At 48.6% G+C, this 14232-nt stretch overlaps 4 protein-coding genes and 1 non-coding gene across 5 annotated transcripts; 4 read left to right on the top strand and 1 right to left on the bottom strand.

The window, feature by feature from the left end:
* The first annotated feature begins 1249 nt into the window (after positions 1-1249).
* On the top strand, positions 1250-1336 carry AKAW2_t50012A. Its single transcript has one exon. It is a non-coding gene; the product is annotated as a tRNA-Gly (tRNA).
* A 3864-nt stretch (positions 1337-5200) lies between these two features.
* AKAW2_50971A (class I SAM-dependent methyltransferase) lies at positions 5201-6769 on the top strand (the record flags this gene model as incomplete). The annotated part of the gene is made up of 11 exons (XM_041690848.1): positions 5201-5257; positions 5351-5385; positions 5450-5503; positions 5555-5561; positions 5616-5660; positions 5710-5745; positions 5798-5916; positions 5973-5998; positions 6052-6082; positions 6130-6484; positions 6536-6769. The coding sequence occupies 11 exons, from the start codon at positions 5201-5203 to the stop codon at positions 6767-6769; spliced, it is 999 nt and encodes a 332-aa protein (XP_041544392.1).
* A 1985-nt stretch (positions 6770-8754) lies between these two features.
* On the bottom strand, positions 8755-9626 carry AKAW2_50970S (RTA1 domain-containing protein; the record flags this gene model as incomplete). Its single annotated transcript, XM_041690847.1, has 3 exons — positions 8755-9218; positions 9270-9512; positions 9596-9626. The coding sequence occupies 3 exons, from the start codon at positions 9624-9626 to the stop codon at positions 8755-8757; spliced, it is 738 nt and encodes a 245-aa protein (XP_041544391.1).
* Positions 9627-10457: 831 nt separating this feature from the next.
* AKAW2_50969A (Zn(II)2Cys6 transcription factor) lies at positions 10458-11740 on the top strand (the record flags this gene model as incomplete). Its single annotated transcript, XM_041690846.1, has 3 exons — positions 10458-10526; positions 10573-11267; positions 11317-11740. The coding sequence occupies 3 exons, from the start codon at positions 10458-10460 to the stop codon at positions 11738-11740; spliced, it is 1188 nt and encodes a 395-aa protein (XP_041544390.1).
* A 207-nt stretch (positions 11741-11947) lies between these two features.
* On the top strand, positions 11948-12341 carry AKAW2_50968A (uncharacterized protein; the record flags this gene model as incomplete). The annotated part of the gene is made up of 2 exons (XM_041690844.1): positions 11948-12008; positions 12058-12341. 2 exons carry the CDS (start codon positions 11948-11950, stop codon positions 12339-12341), a joined length of 345 nt encoding a protein of 114 aa, XP_041544389.1.
* Between the last annotated feature and the right edge of the window lie 1891 nt (positions 12342-14232).

The raw sequence follows: 14232 nt of genomic DNA, 5'->3' as shown, positions 1-14232 counted from the left end.
GCTCACTGGACGCCAAGACTTCACTATACCCCGCGCGGTACAGCAGACCAGTCCCATCCAGTCACTATCATTACAGGAGAAGAGAAAAGAAGCGAAAGAAAAGTGAGACCGGAAGAAGTCCGCGCCCGCGGCATCTTGAATCCTGCGGGCTGCAGCCTCCATCACAAAAAGAGTGAGTTGTGTGGTGTCGAGTTAGTCTCGTGACTTGACCGGCAGATTTGGTCCACACAGAACTAGTAAAAGTACGTACTGCATTTATCTGCGAGATAATGAATCCTGTCTGTGGGATAAGCGGGTGCACGGACTGTTATGATTATTTTCAGTTTGGTGCTTATGCTGCTGACAGTCCACGGTACTACAGATGATGTAGGTGCAATTGGTAGGAACTTTTGTTCCATCCAACAGAAGTTGAGAGGTATCCGACGGTAACTAGCAGCTATCCGAGGCTAGTTAACTCAGAGTAGTGTTAACTTTCGACAACCTGTTCAATGTTCACTCATCACAAACTGTAGTTAACTGTTAGTTGTCACGGGCTGGCTGTTAGTCACCCGCAGCTGCAACATGCTTAACATGCAGTATCTGACCGCAATAAGCCGAGAGTGATATACCCCCCCAAACTAGCAGGGATGGATGGGAAGGAAGGATTAGTCGAACACGGGAAGAGGAAGGAAGACAAAAGTCCGCCCAGACACCTGTTACCGCATTGGGCAATGAGCGTCGTCTCGTTCTCCATCAACTCGAACGGTGTACACGGTAGTGACTAGTGTACGTAGCGAGGGCACAGGGTAGCCCGCCTTGTCTCCACAGGCTGTCAACCACATGGATTGGCTCTTGCAGGGGAAGACACGGGATAAGAGCCGTGCCGTCCGTGAGATTTTGGTTGGGGGTGGTGTGGTTGAGTGGTGGTTTCTTGGGGAGGGTTTGTTCGGAGGATGTCATACGACTCCGTGTGTACTTGCATTTGACCTTTGTTCAAAAGGGTAGGAGTCTACTCTGTACAGTACCTAGACTAGCTCTTGTCTGTCTGTCAGTCTCGGGTTTCACACGCTTGAATGAATCCCTGGTGGTTCGTCGGGTGACGTGGCATCCGCTCAGTGATTGACCGCTGGGTGATCGGATAGTCTAAATTCGATGAATCCATGGATCCCGGGGATACTCCTGAGCAACTGCCGAAAGTTACTCATTGCTTTGTTCTTAACTATATCCATAACGTTATAATATCATAAGTGCAGCAAATGTACTATTGCCAGCGTTAGTGGTGTAACGGTAACATTCAACCCTTCCATGATTGGATTATCGTGAGGTTGGGCCCTGGGTTCGACTCCCAGCTAACGCATATGTGTTATCTTTTTTAGTTTTGTTTTTTCTTCGAGCGCAAATACCGGGATGTACTTAGTATGCGTGATGGATTCGTATGTGATGCGACCAGCTGCACAACATGCACAGTTGGCCGACTGGTTCGTGGGGTGCGGGTAGCTGAACGATCGTCGTTCAACCACGGAACCAGCAGGATCCCTTGCTTGTCTCTTTCCTTTATCGGTGAGTGGCACGAGTTGTCACCTGCAATGCTTTTTGCAATTTGGGTTGTCAACCATTTGTCATTGGGATTGCCCTTAGAGGTATGCACACTCATTCAACGGGTCCTGAGATCATGAACTGCTGTCAATTGTTCTCGGTCTAAAAGAGCGCTTTCGCTCATGTGATCCGGAGTACAAGACACGAAAAAGAAACACAATATTGTCGTTACTTTGAAAAGGTTTGAAGGACTAGTTGTCTTTACATTAGACTTGGAACGGCGTCAATTGCCGGCCATTGAATACGGAGCTACTACTGGTGGATGGGATAGTAGAGCCGGTAAAATCTCCGACTACATTTTCGCAATCCGTTGCATGTCGTTGACACGACAAGTCAGACAACAGCCTTGCCGAGCACAATCCCAGACATTTGGCCAGAAATATCCCGGCAGCTGTATTGATTCTACCTGAGGATGGGCGTATTCGCTCAGATGCGTGCGCGCTTTAGACTTCGGAGCAATGACTTGATGGAGCATCCAGGCCGGACACGATTATACCTCAGTGAATTATTGAAATGAGGAGAGCCGACTGGGAGGTCCAATCAGCTGAGATATGATGCCTTCCTTCAATTCCAAGTCCGCAAATGAAGGTATATCAACGAATGTTAAGGTCAGGCCCATCACGATCAGTGGTTCGGGCCGTTTCCCGTCCCTGACAAAGAGACCGCCGGTGAGGTGCTAGCAAACACCTGTGGCTACCAGTTCTGGCCGTCGTGTCTCCTGTATGGCTGTGAGTAAACAAAGAACTGCGATGCAACTCAATCCTTATAGGGATAGATGGTGAAGCGCGAACAAGAGATGGGCTGACAGGCATTGCGTGACCCCGAGCGGCCAAAGGGTGTCGTGGCGTGTGACTGGATACGCAGCCAGCACAATGCCAGATTGGGCAAGAGCGATCCCTGGCCGTTTGCTGTTGTATGTAGGCGTATTAACCTCACATAAACCCTTTTTGCGCTTGATTCGCACGGAAATACGGGGAAAGTCGGTTCAGGATTCGGGCGGGGAGGGCTCGGAGGTACTTTGTAGCTAGCACCAAAGTACTAACCAGCTGGCCCATCCATCTCCGCCAGATCAACGTTCATTCGACCAGGATGTGTGCCAGGCAGAAACTAGCTCGAAAAATTCTTAGTCCCCGGGAATAAATCGGCATGGGTGGCGATTGCTGAAGAACGTCATGGCTGACGTGGAATTGTTCTTTTCTTCGATCGGAAATCTTTTCCAGTCGTCCAGCATGACTTTTGCGATATTGAGAACCACGTGTGATTGTCTATTGCCTGGCAGATCGACGTTGGGGAAACCAGGAACAGTCGATAGTATATAGAGGCGAATCCAACGATCAATGCAGCGACGATGATGACATTGTCATGCCACTGTTGCAGGGTAACAGCGCGAACACTTTTTAGGCCGATCAGCGACAGGCGAGGTGCTGTGGTTACTCAAAACGTAGACTCGCAGGCATAACGGTGAAGGATCGTAGGACATGGGACGAGCCGAAAGGAGTGGACCCGACTGCTAAGCCTGAAGAATCGACGGTGACATGGCGAAATGGACGGACGGCACGAAGAACTTCTCAAGGGGGGCTTATTGGTGAGAATCCGGATCTAGTGGAGTGGAGGCATGGAGGCAACTCCACAGCCGCTGGAGGGTCTGAGGGGCCCGGTGGGCAGCAGGGTTTTTTCTATTATTCAAGACGAAGAGAAAGGGCAAATCATGGTCAGTTGGTCGAAGAAGAGGGAAAAAAGTGACCATCCAGGGGGCGAGGAATGGATCAACCACGCAGGGCGGGAGAAAAGCAAGGCATACGAAGGCAGCCGAGGGGGGTTTGAGCTGGATAGTTATATCTAATAGTTTTCTACTAGTTCACCTTCGAGGGAATGTGATGTGCGCGATCCATCGAATTTGCTGCCCGCCACTCTTGTCTCCATTCGGCCGACATACTAATTAATGAATGGATTCCCCGATCGTGGCAGCGACGGATGGCCGTGCGATCGACTAAACCCGATGAAGGGATTGTAGAGGGTGCGTGGAGAGCTGGCACTGGCAGGGAAGCTGCAGGCTGAAGTGCAAAAAAAGTACACCGTAGTACTTGTGTATGCAGCAGCAGCAGCAGGAGAAACTTGCCTCCGAATGGTAAGTTGCCCCATCAAGGGATTCTTCAGGAATTGACGTGGTTCTTTAGCCCGAGGGTCATGGCACATGGCAAGAAATAGACTCTGGGCAAAGACTCTGGGTCCGCTGGAGCTGCAATGGCGATTCGCTGCAGGGAGGTGTGCAGAACAGGTCCAATGTCGATCTAGTCCAGGTGTAGTGATGATGATCGATGCTGTCTTTGATCATTTTCTTCTGCTCTGCGCGGGACTTTTACCCAGTCAATTATGGGGGGGGAGGAGTCAAGGTCGGCTACTAGTGCGGATAGCCATGTGTCGCTCTCCTTTTTCCTTCAGACTGCTTAGGGCAGATTCGAAAGATGTGTGCATACACTGGGATATCCACAGAGTATATAATATATGATAAAAATCGAGAGATTGCATCAGCCAATAAATGAGATATAAATATATAATATAAGAAAAAAAAATATCTTCATTAATGCCACTAGAACACCTCCCCATACAAAGTAAAAGTAGATGCAGGCGGAGAAGAATCCGGCTGGCCCCGATAGGCGGACGAGGAGGGTTAGTGGGATGGATAGTCGTTCAGCGCCAACCGAACGGACCAACAGTATCTGTTGTTCTGTTGCTTCGCCGGCAGATGCCCTGCTGCATCTCCGTAAGCGACCGCCAGTCGGCCAAGGACTGGCTGACTGGGTCAGGAGGGTGGAAGATGAAATGAAGCCCGATAGTTTTAGTCCTCTCGGGCACTACTGTACACACTACTAGTCCTTACTAGTCCTACTTACAGGCCCTGAACACCGATGGACGAATGGTTGAGGGTTAAAACGGTCATCGCGCATGGACTTTTTTTGACCAGCTTGACCTCCGGGCCTGGTTCATCGCTTCTTTAATTAATCTAAAGGTGTTGGCTGCAGGCACATCCTTTTATTTTTCTGTTTTTCATTTCTATCATCAACCTATTTTCGCCCATTGGCATTTATTCTTGTCCTGCTTATCCCTCGAATACTCTGCTCTTTTGCCAGTATTCATTCCATTACGGCGTATCCCACCACTTACGAGTCAAAGTCATACCTTAAATCCCTTCTACTTTACTCAACTGGGTAAAGACACTCCTTTTCCACCCCTCCCCCCCTGGTCGCATATTGGGTCTTCCCCGGTGTGCTAATCTCGATCTGATCGTGCGGTGGAAATAGTTGCTTTCGGTACGTACTGTTATTTCTTCCTTGTTTTCTCGTGGCTTCTAGTCCGTCAGTCTAGCCCTGGGGAAATCACTTCCACCGGGTTGCCCCCATCCCTCCCCTTTATTCTTGTGTTCTGGAAATCGCACCTTGTTTCCTTGTTCGACAAATCTTATTTATTTATTATTCTGGGACATTGAAACTTAATTAGTGGGGGAAACCGATCACCGTTGCTTATTATTACGATATCATTAGAGAGCGAGTCGACGACCCTCTTATTTTTTTCCCATCCCTTCCCGCATCGCCCGCCCGTCATCGCCCTCTTTTCTCAATCCACCATGTGTTCCGACCGCGCTCCTCCTCCTCCCCCGGAATCCAGCGTCATTGAACCTGATGTGCGTATCTCTCCATCCCCCCCAAACTGTCAGCTCTAACTTTGTTTATCCTTACTTCTCCGCTAACCTTCTCTCACCTTTCCCCCACCACAGAACTTCAGCGACAATGACTCCACCTATCCCGGCTCGTAAGTTCCTACCCGCGACCTTCCCGACGTCTGGTTCCAACGGTTCGCGCTGACCGCAATCCAGGCTGGGCGACGCCAGCTACACCACCAGCATCACGTCCAGTGCTATGAACTATGCGTAGGTTCTTCCTGTCCCGCCATTCCGCTTTGCGACAACTAACCCATCCAGATATGAGGTACTGGAATCCCTCCGCACCCACCCTTCGTCGAGCCTCGGCTAAGTGTCGCAGAACGGTCGCAGATACCATTCCTACCACGAGGGAGAATACGTCCTGGTATGTCCATTCGATCACCCACATCGCATCGCCCCTACTGATCTCACAGCCCAATGATGAACAAGAACAAGATCGTCTCGACCTGGTTAGTGGCGCATTTTGAACCCGACGGGCGAGTCCAGCGTTGACCGGAACAGAGCCACCACATCTATCGTATGCTCTTCAAGGGAGAGCTGAACAGAGCACCCATCAAAAATCCCGCGCGCGTACTAGACATTGGAACCGGCACGGGAATCTGGGCGATCGACTATGCCGAGTAAGCGGGGACATGTGATACCTCTGACAATCAATAGCGCTAATGCGTGCTGGCAGCGAGCATCCCGAAGCAGAAGTGATCGGTACGATGAGCGACACGACTGAAAAATGATGGATCACTGACAAGATGACGCAGGAAACGATCTCAGTCCCATTCAACCGTCCTGGTAGGTGTTGCCAGCTGCCGTTGAGGTCCTCGCCACTGACCGTGCAGGATTCCGCCGAATTGCCGATTCGAAGTCGATGATTTTGAGCAACCATGGTCCTACAGCAAACCTTTTGATTATATCCACGGTCGAGAGCTAGAAGGCTGCGTTCGCGATATCGACAACCTCTATCGCCAAGCACTCGAGAATCTGAAGCCGGGAGGATGGATGGAAATGGCCTCCATGGAGGTCAACACATACTCAGACGACGATACACATTTAAGGGCCAAGAATCTGCTAGAGGGCATAGTCTATATGCATGACTGCGCTCGGGAGTATGGAAAAGACATGACCAGTGTGCACAGCTGGAAGGAGAAGATGGAAAAGGCCGGTTTCGTCAATGTCCGGGAAGAGATCTTCAAGGTATCATTCCCGACACATTGTCCATTTATTTTTTCATACTGACGGTCGCAGCTCCCCCAAAGCCCCTGGCCGAAGGACCCCAAGATGAAAGATCTCGGTCGCTATCACCAAGTCAACATGTTCGAGGCGTTGGGCCCGTACTGCTACGCGCTGTTCACGCGCGTGATGGGCTGGGAAAGAACGGAGATTGAAGTTTTTGTTGCCGGCATGAAACAGGAGTTGCGCGACTTGAATAACCACTTGTACACGAAAGTGCACATTGTGTACGGGCAGCGGCCGGAATGACATAGGATGTGAGCATCTCTCATTGTGTCTGGTGTCGGCTGTTTTGATTATCGGGGCTTTTCTCCTTCTGATCATGTGATATGAGCCCATTCATTAAGCGTCTTTTCACGTCATGTCCAGTACTACTTATCATAATGCTTGTTGAATACGATGTAGGGTGACCTACAATGATTACACTACCATGCTTTATCGTCCATCCAACCCCTTGAGGGAATTCAGCGACACTTTCTATATTTTGACTCCGGTGCTGCATACCACTGCAGTCATCACCCATAAACATCCCATAATCCCCCTCTTGATATAAACCACAGATTCCCCACTAACCACCTCCCAATCTTTAACCGTGAAAATCCTCCCTCCTGTAAACGTATCACATCGGATATGTCATGGCCCGATGTTGTTGTCTGCATCGGGTTATGGTGTCGGGGCGACTTTGCCATTTGGGTCTCTCGTGTGCTGCTCGCATGAGCATGAGGGGTAGTTGATGTGGGGTGATAAAAGCAAGTGTCGCATAATCGACTTGTGCGGTCTGTTAGGCTGATCATTATCGATTAGGATTGATGCTCCATTGAGTAGAATTATGTTAGGTAAATTTGGAACAGAGCAATAATGTGCCCTAATGCGGTAAATTCTGACAATCCTATTATCATCATATGCATCCTTCTGACTATCGACCACTGCTATATCTCCCCAGTCAGATATGCTCCGCCAGTGGAATTAGATCTTCTGTCATAACAGTCCGAAGTTAACCGTCACTTATCACACCCGAATAGACTACTTAGTAGAGTAGTATCTTGTCCCGTATCTCTCTTGAGACCAAAACAGATTGGTCATTTGATATCCCTGAAAATACCCAGATTGATGTAAATAACGACCGTTCTCGACTCCAATTTTGACTATTACCCGACGGACAATCATTCGATAGTGGCATAATACCAGGGTTTGGCTCCAAGAGGATAGCAAAGACAAACATACTTCGATAGATATAATAGGCTTTGGGCTGTTTCTGCCAAGTAATCAGTTGACTGCATCTCAATAGAACGATTCTGTTGTGATAGAGAAAGCGAATTGGTAACGGATGAAACTTTGCAATATTTAACGGTGGGAGGGGAGGTAACTGTTCTCTGCAGTTATGGCGGCCTTCATTTTCGGCTCCGCAGTCAAACTGGCAGCATAAGGCAACGATCATTAGACAATGACGGACATAGGCCTCAATAACTTTTACCGATAACATCCTTCATGCGATGGCTTTGGACCAGAGTAACATTTAAATGGTGTAACCTGACTATCAGTTAGGCTTGGCTACATGCAAGATGTATTATTATACTTACAGTACATTGCCATCCCCGCTATGATGGGTTGTAAAGGAAACAAGCCATGCGTAGTAGAGGAGCTGATCAATCAACCAATATATCGTCCCGTCTTATGGCCGCATATCGTATCTTTCAATGAATAGGGGATGTTGCTTGTAGGCCCCGTCGTAATGTCTTCCGATTGTGTGCTAGTGTACACTAGAATCAATAGAATGGTTGCATGGAGGGGATAGTAGGTCTAGGGTGTCGTAGCTCCTTAAGTTATTACCAGTGGATGCAGTCATTGCTTACTTGCTGTATGGTGTAGAAGGGAAGAATAATCGACATCGAAAAAGAAAGAGAAGACGACAAATCATGTAGACTGCATGGAATACGATGTCAAGTCACTACATGGATTGAATTCGGGGATGGTAATATTTGTCAAAGATGCATCGGCGGACAGAAAGATTTCACTACGATCGGGTAGCAAATGGGAATGACGACGTGCTAGCTATTCATCATGAAGATGGATGAGGGATGTGGCTGTATTGAATGGCCTGGCCATTCCATGAGATCCCTGGCCAATTGTTCGAGGATGTTTCACAAAAAGTGCAGGGCACAATACACATGGGAGGAAAAGAAACGAACGAGCCCTAAATACCTACATTCTATACTTAAATTTCAGTGGATATCTCAACTAGAATATAATCTCTGCAACTGCACACTCTCCCTCTTATCCACCTTCCCCTCCTTGCCCGAACCCAGTACTTTAGACGGATGAAGCACGCTAATCACAATCATCGCAAAGAACATCAACATCGCATCAAAGACATAACTAAAAGCCTCATGGCTTATCAGATATCCATCATTCCCGCCAGCATACTCAATCATCCGAAAAACCGACCGTATCAAAATAAGAATACTGGCGATATATAATCCTACCATAGTCGTCTCCCAATTGGGGGTGCGCCAACCACTGCGTGCAATGCACGTAGATATTGACTTTTCTGTAGGGTTTTGATGAATGCGATAGTGGAAAAGTGTCGCAACTATCACAAAAACACTGAAGAAGATGAGCTGGACGGCTAGTCCGCCCATGATTACGTTTTCGCCGGTGGTCATTCCGCTGAGACTGCCGCTGGACATGATGCCGCCGCCTGAAGTTATATTAATATAATAAGGACATCGATATCAGGTTCAGGTCTTACCAGCTCCTTGCAGGAGAAAAGACAATACATCTCCGGTCACGAAGACTGCCGTAAGCCATCTGATTGGGATAAGGCTCAGTCTTTCCGCGTCGAGGAGAGTAATCAGCCGTCCAAGTGTCATGTAGATCGTCGCAGCGTAGAGAGGTGGTGCGAGTAAGATTAGGATATCTTGCACAGCGTATATGGGTACGCTTTGGGTGTTGCTATGTGCTAATGCACGCGTAATGTATCCAATGATTTGGACTGTGCGGTAGGTTAGCGTAAACCGGTAACTCGAAATGCGTCTTCACGAACATATTCCGCCCAGCACAAAGCAGGTAAAATACCAGGCTCGCGCTTGGGCCATTTGGTAGGCATGGTAGGCTGTTATGAAGATGAACAAAACTGTGAAGAGAATTGCTGCCGCCAAAGACGGGGTGTAGCGATAAAGCTCGTATGATGAAGACATCGGGCATGCAGATCTCTGGCTATGAAAAAAACTGGTGCTCTAGGAAGTGTTTCAACTTTTAACAGCCTTTGTGACGGGGATGCTATGCGATGGACTAATTGATTGCTCGTCCAGCTCTTTTTTCCGACTCATGTCAGCCTGAGCCTATTTGGGGTAACTTGGCATATCTTTGAGAAATAAGGATAATTTAAGTCGTTGAACTGGATCACCACCATTTTAGATCTAATACTATTTTCATCTGCCTAGGATAGTATACACGTATGAGAAGGCACTAGCCCTCAACTAACTGACTCGTTCTCGCTATCGCTTCCCTGCGTGAAGAGCATTCGTTGGTTGCCGAGTGCTCCCCAGCAAGTTTATTCTAATCTTAGTGTGCCTGGCATTAGGGATCGAAATCTGGTGGGGTCAATACGTGTTCCTGGCTAGGCTGATACTTCGACAGCTCTTGAAATTGGACAGCATAACGTTGATAGGTAGGAAAACAGGAACAAGTGAACTTTGACACTGCATTGTGGTAGACTAGGGGCCGTCTGAGCCTATCTTTGGGTGAGGGCGGAAACTAAGGATCCACCGCCTCTCCACTCGATCGAAAACTTCATCGCCGGCACGCTTTCCTCGTTCTCGTTCTCGCTTCCGCTCTCGTCTGTCGTATAATTCCTGTTCCTCGCAGTAACGTCCGATGTCTACACCACTCCTCTCGGGATTGTGTGGAAGTCCATCTAGTCTAGACTTCGTTCGATATGCCTCCGCGACGAGCCCATACGAAGTCCCGGAACGGATGCGACCAGTGCAAATCTCGCCGAGTCAAAGTGCGTTGTCCGCTCCTCAGCCTGGAATTTCCGCTGATCCAGACAGTGCGATGAAGCTCAGCCATGTGCCAACTGCGTGAAACGCAACCTGACGTGCACGTTTGAACGTCGCCCACCCAAACCCGAGCCGTATCCCAGTACGCAGTCGGGCAAATTGTCCGAGTCGCCGACTGTTTCATCACGGACCGACGATGCCATTGCCGCCTTTCAGCATCAAGTCGCCGATGCATCTGCTTTCCTCCGCGAGTGGGGCGCGCAGGATCCCGAATTGATGCACCATTATTGCATCTATGCCTCCAAGACTCTGTCTGATCGGGAGGTGATCCGTGATGTCTGGCAGATCGAAGTGCCAAAGATTGCCTATTCGTACGAGTTCCTCATGCATGGCATCTTGTCGCTGTCGGCTCTGCACTTGGCGTACACCAGACCCGAAAGATACAGCCACTATCTCAACAGCTCCAACTTCCACATGGCGCTGGGCCTGCAAACATTTCGCATTATCTTGCAAAACCCAACCAAACAGAATTGCGAGGCACTCTTCTGCTTCTCAAGTCTGATCATGGTATGGACTTGTGGAGCTCCGACCGATCTGGGCGATAGCCGCCCCTTGGAAAGTATAATACGCCTTTTCAACTTGTGTAGGGGAATAATGACTCTTCAACCATTTATGTCCCACGTTGAAAACGGCCCCCTGGCGCCGTTATTTCTGAGAGACTTTCGATCCGACCCTGGCCCACTCGAGTAAGCCCTGCCCCATACTGTAATCTGGCGCATGCTAACCGACAAATAGAGACCATGTCCAGTCTCTGCGCTTCCCAGGATTGGATGATCAATTAGATGCGATCAGACAACTAATCGCAACAGAACCTCTTAGTGAGCAGGAGAGACTCATCTATCAGCAGGCCACTGAGTGTCTGGAAAAAGCATTCTGGCGTTTGCAGGTTTGTGAGAAGCCTGCCCAATGTGGCATCATTTACATGTGGCCGATCAGCGTGCGGGATGAATTCGTAGGCTTTCTGCTGGACAGGAGCCCGATCGGTCTTATCTTGTTGGCGCAATATTGTGCCCAGTTATACCTGTTTCGTGGATACTGGTTCGTAGAGGACCGCGCCCACGAGTTGCTGTCTGCAGTAGCTGCTGCCCTACCGTCACGGCTTGCACACTGGCTGGACTGGCCAAGGCAATTTTGCTCCAGCGGCACCCTTCCTGAGTGATGCTATATTGCTTTGTTTCTCGGCCCTTCAACCTCTCTCCTCACACTCCAACATCATACATGGCCATCGCCTGGACCAGCGATGAACTAGCCCAAAGCGGTTAGAACACCCCCTGACCCTCAGGCACAAGTGCCGGCCACCAGGCAGCCACATCCATCGCTCCTCCTTTTTATTTTTCCGGATCCACGCCTGTCTGTGCCCATCGCAATGAGGGTCCGTCTCATTCCAGTCGCCCTAGTGGCTGTTGGCATATTCATTTTGAGCTGGGGTATGTACCTTCTTCTCGTCGTCCAGCCAATACGCTAATGATGCGCTAGCCGCGCTATCTAAAGGCTGGAGAGGCTCCGGTGAAAATGTGGCATTCTGTGCGGATTGCTTGGGCTATGTCAGAGATGTCGATACGATGTTCCAGAAAAATACTGGAGCTTGGGCCAACTCGCAGTTCTTTCGTTACGCCCTCGATAAATCGTGTCGAGGTCGGGTCCTGATTACCGGTCGATGTCTGCAGTATCGACGCAGGCTTCTCAAGAAGCCTGCGATTTTCATGGCGCAACTTGATAGTCCATACGAGGCCTGTAGGGCCATCCAAGCCTGTAAATAAATATTGTTATCCTGATTCCTGTGCTATGTCCGATTGTTCGTATTGAGGACTGTTGTAAAATGTACTTGGCATTCTTCAGGTTTCAAGGTCGAAAAAGCAAAATATAGAACAGTCCTTGGTATCGCGATATACACCCCTTGAACCAATAAGCCATGGGCCAAATGGAAAGAATAATTGGAATTGATTTGAGATTCTCTATCGATTCCGAGACTTGTGCTCACGTGGCTTTTCGTGGTGACGTATCCTAGATGAATTCGGGCTTTTTCGTGAATTTGGCGGAACATCCCGTCTCTAGTCACGCATTTATAGTGACGATTCTTAAGCCTACTTCACGGATACCGCAGTCACGTAGATATCTCAGTCACGTATCTGACAAATTCGTATGAGCTGATTCACGAAGCTATATCCAGTGACCGCCTGATCATTGAAGAGGGCTTGTCTGGGTATAAAAGTCTCTCATCCTACCTCCCTTCCTTCCTTTCTCTCTTCCTCTTCTATCTCTCTCTAGCAGCTCAACTCTTTTATGTTTCCTTCTATATATATTCCTGAGTTTACCCTCACTTAGTGAGAAGCACAAGCAGGAAACAACACCTTAGGTTGATGGGACATGGAGGGCATAATGACACCTCCCAAAGTATGCTTCTTTTGACGATTACCTCTTTATACATCATGGTTAATGGTTCAAGGCAGTTTACCTCTTCATCGCTGTATATGCACACTGTCAGATCATGCCTCTTGTCTCCCTCACAAGAGATTCACATGTTTGACCATATCTGAGTGTTTGGCCTGTTCACACGGCGGGCTGTCGCGGCAACTACTTTGAACAGGACCTGCTTTAACATGTGTGGCTTGTTTAGATTTGACCTGTGTGTTGTTATTATTTTCACACGCTGTCTCGTTCCATCTCTCTATCACTTCTTCCTCTTTCCTTCTCTGACTGTTGTGTTCTCTGATGGGGCTGCTTTTGAGCCGAACACACATAGACCTGGACCATACACTATGATTCTACCCCAGATACAAGCTACTGCATCTTGCTCCGTGCTTCGTGCTGACTATTATCTCTCAGCCATTCGCATGCCACGCAGACTCGACCAGTATCTGTCATCCTAATGAATGTCCTTCTATACTGGGATCAAGCAGAGGATCGTCACATGGCTTATTCCGGCTCCTATACTCAGTCGAGGCCACAATATAAGCGTGGAGTGGCTAGTATATTAATGACTCAATGTCATGATCAACTGAACAGTTGGACAGGTAAGCATCTATTCATGAAAGTCTCATGAGTGATCAATCTCTGACGATATTACTCTCCAGACAGCACAAGTCAGGGCAGAAGAAGCGGCATACAACGCCGACAGAACTTGGAGATCTGCTATACATTGTTCAAAATGCTGAGCAAGATTCGCAATGCTGCCTCCCTCAAAGGCGGCGATCCGATCAGCTCGGAAATTTACCTAGATCTTGTTACGAAAACCGCTTCGGAATTCAGCTTGTCAGTGACGACAAGTTATTGTCTCGCTGTTGCTGCCGATGACTTACGAACTTGGCAAGAGCATATGCAAACAATCTGCATTTATTTCTAAGTCCATTTCAAACGAGGTGTTATTAATAACTTGCAGAACCACCCAGCATGTTCTACACCATCAGACGTCAGGCAATCATACACGCTGTTGTCACGGAGCTATCGCCTAAAGTTTGCGGATTACCTGGCCAGGTCTACAAGGCAGGACTGAAGGCATCGAATTAGTCAATTTGGTTACCTCACTAGAGCATCGTCAGCACCATTAAGCCACTGTCCTGGGTCGGTCGGCTTATCTGCTACCAAACCTCGTTCTGATAGTTGAAACTGAGCGAACCCAACCACCTCTGGCATGACTATCTGTTATTACTT

Source organism: Aspergillus luchuensis, chromosome 5, assembly GCF_016861625.1.
Source record: "Aspergillus luchuensis IFO 4308 DNA, chromosome 5, nearly complete sequence".
Taxonomy (NCBI): Eukaryota; Fungi; Ascomycota; class Eurotiomycetes; order Eurotiales; family Aspergillaceae; genus Aspergillus; species Aspergillus luchuensis.
This window is presented reverse-complemented; position numbering and strand designations above follow the sequence as displayed.